This window comes from Cibotium barometz, chromosome 10 (genome assembly GCF_041138505.1).
Source record: "Cibotium barometz isolate CiBa-2024 chromosome 10, ASM4113850v1, whole genome shotgun sequence".
NCBI classification, from domain to species: Eukaryota; Viridiplantae; Streptophyta; class Polypodiopsida; order Cyatheales; family Cibotiaceae; genus Cibotium; species Cibotium barometz.
In genome coordinates, this window is record NC_141055.1 from 830,056 (window position 1) to 843,465 (window position 13,410).

The window sequence follows — 13,410 nt, forward strand, 5'->3', positions numbered from 1 at the left end:
CCACGGAAGCATATAGGACCATTTGCTTGCCATAATACAATGGCGATTTTCCGAGTAGTTGTTGTTTGTATGTTCCTCCCGAAAGGACCACTTCAAAAAAGCCATGCATTGCATAATACACACCATCAAGAAAGCATCCACCCACTATATTTTTAAACCATTGTTAGTTGTTGTTTGTATGTTCCTCCCGAAAGGCCCACTTCAAAAAAGCCACGCATTGCATAATACACACCATCAAGAAAGCATCCACCCACTATATCTTTAAACCATTGTGCAACATCATTTGTTGATGGCATTTTCCTAGGGAAAAATAAGATGACAGCACTCTCCGAAAACTTCTTTATTATTGGTAGAAGTGTTTGCACCAAAATTTTGTATTTAATTGCAGGTTTAGGCTTGTCCCACACAACCTAGTTTTTTGAGAGTCCTTGTGCAGAACATCACATAAGTATTGTGCATTCAGATTATCATGGTGAGATAGAGCAGGAGCTGATTCCTTTACTCTTTTACGATCTTCGAAAGTCAAGATGATACACCCGTGGGTCTTAACTTTCTCATGAAAGACTTGTTTATGTCGGAATGCACAACGGAAATGAGACTAACAGTCTAACTGCTGTGAGAGAAAAAACATAGAAAACATAGAACTGTAGGAGAAATGAAATGATATATTAATGTCTCTAAGAGGCCATAATGGACTATGAGATAAAAACTGAGGGTACATCTGAAGTTGGTGTCTCGTCAAAGAGAACAACCAAATGAAACTGAAAAGTACAATAAATTGACTGTCTTATAGTTATAAGAACTATAAGTAAGACTCCTAGATGATAATGAGTAGAAAATACTGGAAAATGTATATCAAGTAGATCCATGTATGCTAATTAGTTGAAGTGATGCCCTCTCCTCAGAACAAATATCTCTGCCATGGGGCTATCTAGAATGGAGTGGTCGTAGAAGCGAGGTAGGCGCCTCCGATGCCGAGCAATAATGGTTCTGATCTGGCGATGGTGAGGATGCCGTGGTCGCGATCCTAGTGGGCATGGCTGACGAGCACGACGTAAGACGACTGCTCTTACCAACAACCTCGCCTACAAAGAGTGGCTTTGAGGATTCTAGCACAGGTAACCACTAACCACTTGGCACCAAGTTACTAAATTATGTGTAGATACTAGAATCCTGAACATTGTTTATTTTTATTGTGAATTAGGATTGCTCTTAGGGTGCATGTGAGAGGAACTGGAGTTCCTACTCACTTATAAACACAAAGTTGCGCAATCAATTGAGCACGAGACAGTTAGAGCGGCTGGTCTATTGCCGCAATAACTTGCGTATGGTGCGTGCAATGCACGATATGAGTCAAGCTAGACAGGTATATTGTTATGTAATATGTTAGGCTTACATAACTTTCAATGTTTTATTATTTATCCCCTAATCAATTATAAAACTTGTAGATAAACGTCTACGAATTCAAGTTGATGGTGGACACTCTTAAAAGTGTCCACAAGGAGCGTAATGCAGAGGAGGAGGCCATATATGCGGAGCTCTACAAAGAGATAGAGGAGATTGATAGACGAGACTCTCGCACTCGTCGTGGCTGCCGAGCTAGAGGTGGAGTACAAGTTCGGCCTATTCTTACTTTTGGCTCCCGAGACTCTGATCGCCCAGTTGCTACCTATGTCAGACATGGCTCCATGAGTCGGAGCTCTACTCCCGCAACGGTTAGAGTTGAGGACACTTCCATTGCAAAGTCTTCTTTGGCAGTTCATGGTGATATAAGGGAGCCTGAATATGATGATGAGGGCAATGTTCTTAGCGATGGGGATTTTGGTGGGAGCTCTGAGGTGTACTCCTCTAGTGAGGATATTGAAGAGCCTAGCGATAGCTTTGAGTCCTGAAACATAGGCTTTTAGCCTCTATAGTCCTCTATGGGCTTTTTGCATTTTTGTACTCACATTTTTGTACTTGTCCATGCGGCATGCCGACTTTTGCGGCTCTATATATATTCATCACTCTTTGACATGTCACATGTACATTTGTCTACTTTCATTTTTTATGCAACTTGCAAGTTGAACTATATGAAAAGCCTTTGCTACATCTAGCTGCAGCAATAGTACATTCTATTTCGAGTATTTGGCATACTCAATGCCCACATAAGCACAACAAATGTTATTTGTTGGGCTTGATGTAATCCTTTTGTGCAATATCTTTTTTACTCTCCGAGTGATTATTTTAGTGATGATCTTATAAATAATAGCCATTATAAATAACGGCCATGAGAAATTGGACACCAATCCGAAAGATTCTGACAAAGCTGCTTCTTCGTTAATAAGCTAACTAATCCTTCTTTCCAAGATGTTGGCATAACACCTTGCTGCCAGGATTGATTGTCCTCAAGTAGGTCCCAGAATTGCAAAAAGAATTCTGCAGTCAACCCCATCCCATCCAAGAGATTTCCATTTGCGTAAAGCCTTGACTTCATTGTGTATCTCCACAGATGTAAATGGGTTTTCTAATTGAAAGGCTTCCTGACCATCCATTTTTCCTTTGACATTATGAAGCAATACTGTACGAGCACGTGTCATAGAAGGGGTTTCATTAGGAGGTGATGCAAAAACTTGTTGGAAGTGAGTCACACATTCTTGCTCTATCTATAGTGCGTTTTGCGTCTACTCTCCATTATCCTTTTGCACTCGTGAGATGCATTGTTTTTTGTTTGGTTACTTGTAAGTTTTTAAAGAAAGCTTCTAAAGAGCAGCCCTTACCAAGATAGGCTTCTGTCCAGGCCTGAATTGCCATTTTTGTAGCTTCCTATAATTATTCAATTCAAGCTGATGCTTGGCACAACATATCTGATCCTGTTCCTGAGAAGATAAGGAACGAACACGGCTAATTTCTTCAAGAGTTTACAACTTATTTTTCAGCCGCTCCTCACCCCCATATACCATTTACCATAATTTGTAATCACCCCTTGCATACGGGATGCAAAATGGTACCAATATGGATTGAAGGTGTGTACGGGAAAGACGAGTACCCACTACAAGTGAAGGTTTGCATATGTGTATGTCTTTCTTGGTATTTGGGCAAGTGATTAAATCCCTGCTATATTTGAAACATTGGCATATGTATGTGGATAAATATGGCCTCCCTCCATGTGGGAGAAGAAGAGGCCTGCAAAGCTTGTACAAGATTCAATTTCTTCTTGGTAATAAAGAATTCCAGCGGTGCAAGGGAGGGGGGGGGGGAAGTGTGTGTGCACAATGGGTTGCAATCTGACCCCCAATGTGGGTGTCCTATGCATGTCTCTACTTTTCAGCATTGTGGATGCACAAATTTCTCTAGTGTCCCCTCCAATATAAGCACGGAGTAGTCTTAGTAGGGCCACGAGGAGCTCTCTCTCAAACTGACTCAATAACTCACTATAGGCCACCCACAAGATAAGTGCGATAAATAGCCCAATCCTCTAAAAACCCCTAGACCCTCCCATTTGGATTCCTGATCTGGTTTCCTAATCAACCCTAACCAAAGGTTGGTCCTATAAACCTTGATCTGGTTTCCTAGTCAACCTTTTTTTTTCGAAAAAAAGATCCTTCAATTAGTTAAAGAGAAAACGCCCACAAAGGGCTAAGTACAACCACAAAGGGCTAAATACAAACTCGCCTCATATAAGGGCGGGAAACAAGTGATCATAAGGGGGAGAGATGCTTCTCCTCCGGCTCGCCGCTCTATGAGAAGAAGGTTATCTCATACAGGGGGAGCGGGGGGGAAACAACCACACGGGTGGTCTATACTATGTAGTGTCTGTATCTATGAGGAAAGAGCTAGGCCTCCAAAGTCTCAAGAAGGCTTCTCGCCACTTCTGCATGCGGTCTGAACCTCCCTGCAGCTTCCCCCATTGACCACAAAGGGTGTGAATGATGTTGAGCCATATGCTCCTGATGGTCTCAGCCGGCGGAGTGTGGGTACCCTCGATGGCCTCGCTACATCTAGCACGCAAGATGTGCCAGGCTGCTATGCTACTGCAAATCTCCCAACGCTGGCATGAGCATGGACGCCAAATGCTGCAGGTGGGGCTGTGACTAGTACTACTGCAATACGATGGTGGGAGACCCATGGCCTCCCCCATCTTCCTCGTAAGTCCTGACCACTCTAGCCTCGATGGCCCAAGCGACAGTACCCCAAGTGATAAACTGGGTCATTGCCCTGTCCATAGCAAAGATGCGCAGAATCTGCTGAGTCTTCGGGCAATCCCAAAGGCAATGTCCCTGAGACTCCTGGGGGTGGCCGCACCTCGGGTACCTCGGGCAAGCTGCTGGCCGCCCTCCGATTGCCACCCAAGAACCCGCTGCTAGACTCCTGTGTGCCGTAAACCACAGGAAGAGGGTGATTTCCTCACCCGAAAGCTGTCCCAAAGCCTCTTCCAGAAATCTGAAAGGAAGCATTGTGATAGGCCTTGAGACTACCAGTGTGCTGCTATTGCCGGTGTGCCATCTATCTCCGACATCTGGATCCTGCGGATGAGCCTCGCTATATATGCAAAGAAAGAGGCATCCAGAGTCTCCACCCGATCTGTGGGATCATGCCACGTAGACTCTCCAGGGTCCTGCTGCAACCGCGTGAGAGGTCGGCACTCCCAAATCCATAACCGCCAAAATCTCTCCCTGGCCACCTTGGCTGGTGCTGGATCTATGTGCCATGCACGTGCCCAAAAACCAATCACCCTCACCCTCTGCAAGGTGCAACCTCTGAAATCCTCCAGGGGGTGCTCTAATCTCTCTAATCTGCCATGTAATCCAATAAAAAAATTGAGCAGACAACTGTCCTCATCTTCTCCATAGACCGCCACGAGAATATCGTGTTGGTGAACACGTCTTGCCATATCGGGGGGCTCGGATCTAGAATAGGAGTCAGGCACTCGGAGGAGTAGCTGAGTGAATGTCGATGCTGAGCTTGTCTCTACCCCGGATCCCTGTCAAGCCTCTCTCCTGCTCCTCCTGAGGTAACTGCCTGTGTGCAACCCAATCTCCAAGAGACTTGGTTGGTCCCATGCTCAAGGCACCCCGGGATATGTGCAGTCGGGCCCCTGGCATGTGGCCACTGGGTAAACGGATAAGGGGGATCCACATCAAAGGCTGCCGAAGCTGCTCCTCTGAGGCCACTGGAACAATCTGTCTGAGGGCTGGCCTGAGATGATCCCAAGCACAAAGTAGAGTGACTGCGAATTTGTCCTCAAAGGCAAGACGAACACCATGGGCTCGCATCTCTGTGAAGATCCATCTAGTACTCTGTGGCCATGGGCCTCCAAGGCTCAGAGTGCGGGCTGAAATCCGGGCCAAGAGGAAATCCTTCCAAGGATCACCACCGGGTTGGAGTCCTCTGACAATGCATGGCTCTGTATAGCTGGATCAATGAGACCTAGCTCCCCTCTGCTACTTGGCTGAATGATCACTTTCCGTGCCACCTTGGCCCTGGCTGGCCTCCCATCACTTCCGGCCCACAAGAAGCTCCAGATCAAACACTGTACCTGGCCAATACAAGCCCGAGAAAAGGCCCAGCACGAGGTGATGTACCACATGGTGGCAAGCAGTGCCTGGTTCGCCACCACCACTCTGCTTGCTAGGGATAGCCTCGCCAAGCTCCAGTATAGAAGCTTCTTCCGAGTACTCAGAAGAAGCGGAGAGAGCTGTTGCTCGGGAGAGAGCTGCTACTGCTTCCTAGTCAACCTTCACCAAAGGTTGGTCCTATAACCCTACTAGGGCCTTGAGATGTAAGTCTCTCTCTCTCTCTCTCTCTCTAAGTACGTGCTCCAAGAGGTGACTCAAAGATCATAGACAGCACTATCGGGGTGAAGCAGGGCTGCCCCTTGTCTCCTACTCTATTTGCTCTATACATTGACGAGATCTCGGATTACATAGACAGACAGGGAGGACCAAGAGCACATTTAGTAGGAGCCCTGATACCGATCCTCTTGTATGCAGATGATATTCTGATTCACCAGAGGGGCTGCATAGGAATTTGGATGCATTACGGGCCTTTTGCGAGGACCGGGACCTCACTGTAAACCTTGGAAAGACCAAGGTCATGATCTTTAACACCTCCTCACAGTGGATAAGTAGATCTACAATACAGTTTACATACAGTGGAGAGCCTATGGAGTATGTTACCTCATATGTATACCTTGGGATCACTTTTTCTGGACCTCAGTTCTCGATGTGGAAGGCGGCCGAAGCTAGATTGATGAGGGGATATGTAGCCCTTGGCTCGCTAGAGAGGCAATGCTCACAGATATAGTTCCAGGAGCCGAGGACGAAGCTTTGGCTATTTGATACTCTCGTTACACCTGCACCACTGTATGGTGCCCCCATTTGGGGTCCTAGCTTATACCACAGGAGGAGACCAAGGAGAGAGCCGGCCGAGACAGATACACAGGAGGTATATGATGGGTGGAAGCCGATGCAGAGGCCCCTAGTGGCGATGATCTCACGCATGATTAGGAGTAAGCCATCAGTGCCACATGAGATTGTGCAGGCAAAGATGGGGGCTGCACCGATAGTGACAGAGGCTCTATTCCAGATAGTGACATACTGGCATAGGCTATGGAAGCTTCCACTAGATAGATACCCCTGGCTAGCCCTGGAGTCCTCGAGACAGCTGACACTTGAGGGAGATATAGAGTGCTAGTATGCACAGGTAGGCACTTGGTTTGGCATGCAAATGGAGGCACTCCCCCTGTTCCAGTATAGCATAGAGGCCCCGTCGTTTTCTCTCAGCCGCACAGAGCGGAACAGGGTTATGAGGAAGGACATTGTCAGACTGGATACTCAGAGGACATGGAGTTCACCTAGTCGTCCACTAGGGACAAAGATGGCCTTCTACAGAGATCACCTCCTATGCCTGACAGAGGATGGTTTCATCATCCGCCTACGCTACATGGACACACACCTATCTTTTGGGGTGAGATGTGCGATCGGCAAGAGTCACACCTCGTCCCACCAACTGACAGTGGAGACTGCCAGATATGGGCCCAGGGCAACCGCACCAGAGGAAAGGATATGCCAGCTTGGTCACGCAGAGCCCGAGACAGAGGATCATTACAGATGCCGATGCCCTGTATACTATGAGATTCCGGGGAGGTTCCACTGCCTTTTCCGACCTCGGTTCAGACCACTTTCCAAGATCATGGGCTTCTCGGATCAAAGATGCCTGGGACATTTTCTTCTAGAGCTCCTAGACACAGGGAGTCCTTACTGAGATCTAGATCAGCTGTACTTGCTCGAGAACTAGCACAAAGAGCTCTCACCGACTTCTTCCATACCAGCACTCCGAGGGCCGATCCACCCATCATACCTGAACCACAGGCTAGTGCAGGAGCTCGGCCGAGAGGTGTGACACTCGACAGAGCCACTGAGTTATGCAGAGCTCGACGCCCTAGACCCCATGGCCCTCGCCCAAGGCCATGCCACCACAGGAGGATCCGGGCCATCATCTCCCATTATCGCAGGACCTTCCCGTACCAACTTAGTTTTACCACCTTGAGCACCATGTCACAGGATCCCATGAGGTATGTATTAGTTTTTAACTAATAAACCTTGTACTCAGTCAACTCTTCATCTTATGTGAGCATTTACTCATTTTTGGGTATTTTCTTTTATTCTTTGGATTTATCTTATCCCAACACTTGGATTAATCCTATTGGCCCATAAGAACCTTAATTGGACTATAAAAATTTATGAAAATGTAGACCCTTAGGCTAAGGTCTCTTATACCATTTTCAATTAATTCCTAATGCACATTGGAAAGTTCATTTTGAACTTCTGTTTCAGGGAAATCCATTTTAGACACTAGGAGAATTTTTATATCAAAAGATATCTAAATTTTGGATTATCTCTCTAGATATTTTCTCTCTCTAGGCCAAAATAGGGTAAAACAAGATCTTTCTTTTATTTCAAAGAGGGGAATAATTACAAGAACAGAAAGGGAGGTTCTTACACCTTTACACCTCAAAAGCTGGAGGGAGGAATCTCACATCATGGTTTGACCTACATGGTTTGCGGAGATAGTGGCACTACCACCCTTTCAGTACAGTCTGAATTGTCCATTTTTTTATCTCACCCGCTCAGAGCAAAACCGTGTGATCAGGATGGATATCATCAAAGATGACACAGAGAGGACATGGACTAGTCCCCTTGAGCCCTTAGGCACGAAAATGGCTCATTACAAGAGCCATTTTCTACACCTCTCACCAGACGATTTTATCACCCGCCCGTCGTACATGGATGTACACCTATCACATGGGATACATTGTGCCATTGGACACATCCGGACCTCATCACACCAGCTACAGATTGAGACAGGGCAATATGTGCATCAGATCTTGGATGACTGCATTTTTTAGCTATGCTACCAGGAGGCAGAGACAGAGGAGCACTGCATTTGTCAATGTACAGTCTGTTATGAGATCCGAGGGAGATATCACTCCCTCTTCTGAGAGGGTTTTGGGGCCGTTGCACAGGGTCATGGAGTTTGAGGATCAGAGATGCCTGGGATTGTTCCTACTTGAGCTCAAGAGACAGAGAGACCCTCTTGGCAGACAGGAGACCGAGCCATGATGTACCTAGACAAAGGACCCTCATAGATTTCTTCTGCACCAGCACCAGGAACCCAACCCACACACCTCCCGATACCTTCTCCATTGGGCCATCAGGGCACCGACCACGCTCCCAAGGAGTCACCACTGATAGAGTAGTCATCTTATGTCGTGCTCGTCGGCCACACCCACCAGGATCCCGACCACGGCATCCTCACCATCGCCAGATCAGAGCCATTATTGCTCGGCATCGGAGGCACCTACCTCGCTTCTACGACCTCTCCATTCTAGACAACCCCATGGCGGAGATACTTGATCTAAGGAGAGGACAACACTTCAACTGATCAGCATACATGGATCTACTTGATATACATTTTTCTGTATTTTCTACTCAGTATCATCTCCGAGTCTTACAATTAAGTTTTTATAACTGTAAGACAATCAGTTTATTGTACTTTTTAGTCTCATTTAGTTGTTCTCTTTGATGAGACACCAACTTCAGATGTACTCTCAGTTTTGGTCTCATAGGCCATTATGGCCTCTTAGAGACATTAATATATCATTTCATTTCTTTTCTCGCGCCAACCCCCCCCGCCTTTGCGCCCCCTCCCGCCAGCCCCTCGCCCCCTCTGCATCAGCCCCCTCTGCCCCCCCTCCCGCCCCCCTGCGCCAGCCCTCCCTCCCGCCCCCTCTCTCTGCGCCTCCCCTCCTCCTACCCGCCAACCCCTCGCTCTCTCTGCTGCACATACCGCTCTGCCCCCCCCCCCCCCACCCCCTCCCCTTTGCTGCGCCTCCTGCCCTCTCTGCCCGCCAGCCCCTGCGTCCCCCCTCCTCCTAAGTCTTACGGCATTTTGATTGACATTCAAAGGGCATTTTGGCGGAGATTGTGACACTCTTATAGGAAGCCACAGATTTCCTCCTTTATCTGGGTTTCCCTTCATGGTGGTCTGGCCACCAATTAGTGGAGGTCTGTTTACTGGTGCTTGCCCAACATGTCCTAGATGTGCAGGAGTTTCGGAGTCAGTTTACCATTGTTTATGGGAATGCAGGGAAGCACAGAGGGTTTGGTCTGCGATTGCTTACCTCTTTGGTAGGATTAAGAGGGATGCTATCATTTCTTTTGGTTCTATCATTTGGCTGACACAGTCTGGGCCTCAGTTGAGGTTCGAGGGGACTAACAGGAGCTTTGCCATTTTGGTTAGGCAAGGAGTTGCTCGGCAGTGTTGTCTTCAGGATTTGCCACTTTCACACTTTGTCCCTCCGGCACAAAGGTTAGACAGTTCTTGGGAGATTATTGGTAGCATCTCAGCCTGGAATATTTGAAAGGCTAGATTCAGTGAGGCCATTTAGGGTACTGCCGTTCTTGTTTCTCAGTGTCTTTGCAGGATTTGGAGTGATATTATTCACACCATTATGGCTACCTGGGCCAAAATGCAAGGATCTTCGAGGGCTGCGGAGAGGAAGCGCGCCATTCGGGACCCTATTGGCAGCACAGGGTTCCTGATTGGTTGAGATCTCCACCTTGCTTGGTGTGAAATCTCCATTTTGTAAAAATTTTCATACTTAATAGAAGTCTCCTTTCTGAAAAAAAAAAAGGTCACTTGTGACGGAGCTTCCCAACGAACTGAACGTGCCTATTAGAAGCACTAATGAAGAGCTGATGATACACATGCTTCTTGGGCTACAGACGACCTGTAAATGAGTTCCAATAGTCTTGATGGCCTCTCTCAGGAACCAGGCTCTGATACCATTTGATGGTATTGTGGGAGATGAGCAGACAAGCTATGGTGGCTTGAAGAGCTTCACCATAGCTATGGCATTGGACAAAGAGAGCAGGAGAGAGTGTGAAAGTACAATGACACAAATAAGGAGCATAAGCTGGGTGACACAACATGCAAGAAGAGTGGTTAAGTTACTCTCAATGCAATTTTCTGGTCTAGATCTTTTGGTACTAAGGGTGATGTTTGCATTTCAGTTTCAGCTCCAATTTTTCTCTTAGAGCTCTGAGAGGGTAGTTTTAGTCAACAAATTAAGAAATAACGATCAAAATCATGTATGTTTTCACCTACGAAAATGAAAGTACTTGACAAAGCATGGGGCCAGAAACTTGGTTGAGAAAGAAGTCACCTATTTTCGAAATTAAATCCAAGAACTCATCTATTAGAACGTTCATAACTTACAAATGCGAAAATACGTTCGGCAGAAAGCATGGGAAGAATTTGTGGCGGCATTCTGTTGGTCGACACATGTTCTCCAGCTACAGGGCTCAGTTTCTCCACTTGATGATCACAAGACCTGAGGTACGACAAGGAATGAAATAAAGTAGTCCAATCAAATCTGACTTGCAATAATTATATCATAAAGTAAGGATTTGGCACTTCTTACATGCACTTGAACCCATACAAAGGCTTTGTAGTAAAAAGAGCATTTTCGGGCCTTTGGAGCTGTTCTTTCATATAGCGAGCCAATCTCTGCAGTGAGTCGTATAAGTTTAAGAAGAGTGATAATCTATGATATGCATGATAAAGGAAATACAGACGTAGGGTGAGACGCAACTCCTGAATTCCAGGAGTATCTTGCAAGTTTTACTGAAACTAAGATATAAATAATCTGCTTCATGGGAAAAAAATTTTAAGTTCTATCATGAATTTGTCCTCCCTCAACTTGGTAATCACATAATGAATTCAGGCACATCAGTTGCACCATTTAGTTTAAGAATCAGACATGTCATGGAGATTGGAATGCAGGAAAGTGAATAAGCCAGCATTAGACAGGACGAAGCACAACAGCCAGAGTCATACCTGCAAATCAAACTTATCAGCTTTTAATGCCAGTCCATCCTGTAAGGCAGGCACAGCCATATTGAGCTCTTGGATCCTTGACAAAAGATTCAAAATGTCTTGAGACAACCTTAAGCTAGTTTTTTGACTCTCCTTGGGCTCAAACTTGTTCGTCCTTAAAGCTTCCTGAAAGTAATGCAAATTACAATCAACTTAATTTTTTAAAACATGCAAAACGCATTGCTTGGGGGGGGAAAGACAGAGAAATGAAATGAAATGAAATGTTATATTAACGTCTTCAAAAGGCCATAATGACCTATGAGACCAAAAGTTACATCATGGTGGATCTGATACAATGTCTGGATAAAAAAACCCAGAAAATGAAAACTAATGAAAAATAAAAAATGAAAAATAAAGATGATACTACTGGCACCTAGAAAACGAAACTGGAACTGGAAGGTACACTATGGAGGTGCCTCCATCTCATAATATGTGCCGCATCGGACACTGGCGGATCTCCTCAATATCCTCTGTGGTGAGCACCCTGACTGGGTGTCCCGCATGCCTCGCAAGAATAATCCGAATCTGCCGCTGCAACCTCCGTCTATGCTGGGATGCCCTCCTCCGTAGTCGTGGGCGTCTGGACCACCCAAGCTCAATCGCACGATCAATCAGTGTACCCCTGGTGTGGGCGGTATCCATGTCCCAAATCGAAATAAAACCGACACTTGTTGGCCCCAAAGCTTGGCGCCCCTTGCGGTATTTCTTTATTCAATTTCAAAAATATGTAAGGCTGAGTACAACAAAACCAGCCAAGAGAATACACCTGTATGTCCAATCTGGCAGCCCACAATACCTCTTAGCACAGAGGATTCACACACACAGATCTGTGTCTCAAAGCAACACTCTGTGCTTCCCTCTGATCAGCCAAGACCATTCAGCAAGACAGCCTTGAGCATACATCTGGCATATCTCATGCACATGATTCCACAACTCAGCACAAACATACATTCACTGTCCAATCTCTATTTCCACCCTTTTCAATCTGCCATACCCCTCCTCTCACAAGGGGCCAGATAGCACAACTCTACAGCAGACATAAGCCAATGGAAAGAAAGACAGATGAACAAGTTCAGAGCTTACCAAGTCAGCACGTGATTCTGCACCCGTGGAATAGTTCGTACCAGTCTGCAGTTGACAACGACTGTCTGTACTCTTTCCCCTTCAACCACTTGACTATTGCACCAACCAAACTCTGGAAAAGCTCTGCTTGCAACTGAAGATGCTGTACCTGTCCGTACAGGTCAGTATTTCCGTACTGTACCTGTCCGTACAACCTCTGCACACCTGATTGAATCTGTCCCGTACAGAACTGTACGGACTGTGCTACTGTCGCCTGAGTCTACTTATGCGCCTGTTGTACCCGACTTTACCTGATGGTACTGTTCTGTACCTGCAGCACAGCCGCCTGTCAGCAGTCGTACAGCCACCTGTACCTGCTGTCCGTACGATTGTACCTGCAGTACAGCCTCTGTCAGTACCCACAACACCGCTTGTACCTGACCTGCAGCAGCCGTACACAGTACCTGCTGTCGTACAACTCTGTATGGCCTGCACACGTGGACTGTACGGGCAGGTTTGCACAGAAAACAGCAGCAAAAACCATAGCCAGCAGTCGACCAGCTTCTTTTCTCCTTCTCCATGCTTGACTTTACACGACTCTCCAAAAGCTAGAGAGAGAGAGAAGTGAGAGAGGCATGCAACTCCAAAAGTGGAGTGGCCTCTCTCCAAAAATGTCCTAGGGCCCCAACTTTAATAAACATTAAAGTTCCCTAGGGGCCACTAAGGCCTAGGGGCAACTTATAGATAAAACATTAAAATATTAATGTTCTAGTCCCCCCCTTCACACCTGGAGATGTCCACACATCATTATCTCTGTCCGAGCACCCCAAATGTGAATCATTTAATATTTTTGCTTAGCAACCACCATGCCCACACTTGTGCTGTATCCAAAGTGAAATTTACAATATGGCAAGATCAGCGTCCCAA

The 13,410-nt window shown here is 46.4% G+C and overlaps 2 protein-coding genes across 2 annotated transcripts in view; one reads left to right on the plus strand and one right to left on the minus strand.

The window, feature by feature from the left end:
* LOC147634424 (uncharacterized) overlaps positions 1 to 13,410 on the minus strand; it is an 86,761-nt gene that overhangs the window by 19,470 nt on the left and 53,881 nt on the right. The window contains exons 10-12 of the mRNA XM_086804446.1: positions 11,383 to 11,547; positions 10,967 to 11,052; positions 10,762 to 10,876 (exon numbers count right to left, since the gene is read on the minus strand). Of these exons, the coding sequence (XP_086660572.1) occupies positions 10,762 to 10,876; positions 10,967 to 11,052; positions 11,383 to 11,547 (366 nt within the window). The remainder of the gene's footprint in view (positions 1 to 10,761; positions 10,877 to 10,966; positions 11,053 to 11,382; positions 11,548 to 13,410) is intronic.
* LOC147634425 (uncharacterized) lies at positions 717 to 2,852 on the plus strand. The gene is made up of 2 exons (XM_086803355.1): positions 717 to 1,118; positions 1,205 to 2,852. The coding sequence occupies exon 2, from the start codon at positions 1,473 to 1,475 to the stop codon at positions 1,890 to 1,892; it is 420 nt and encodes a 139-aa protein (XP_086659481.1). The 5' UTR covers positions 717 to 1,118; positions 1,205 to 1,472; the 3' UTR covers positions 1,893 to 2,852.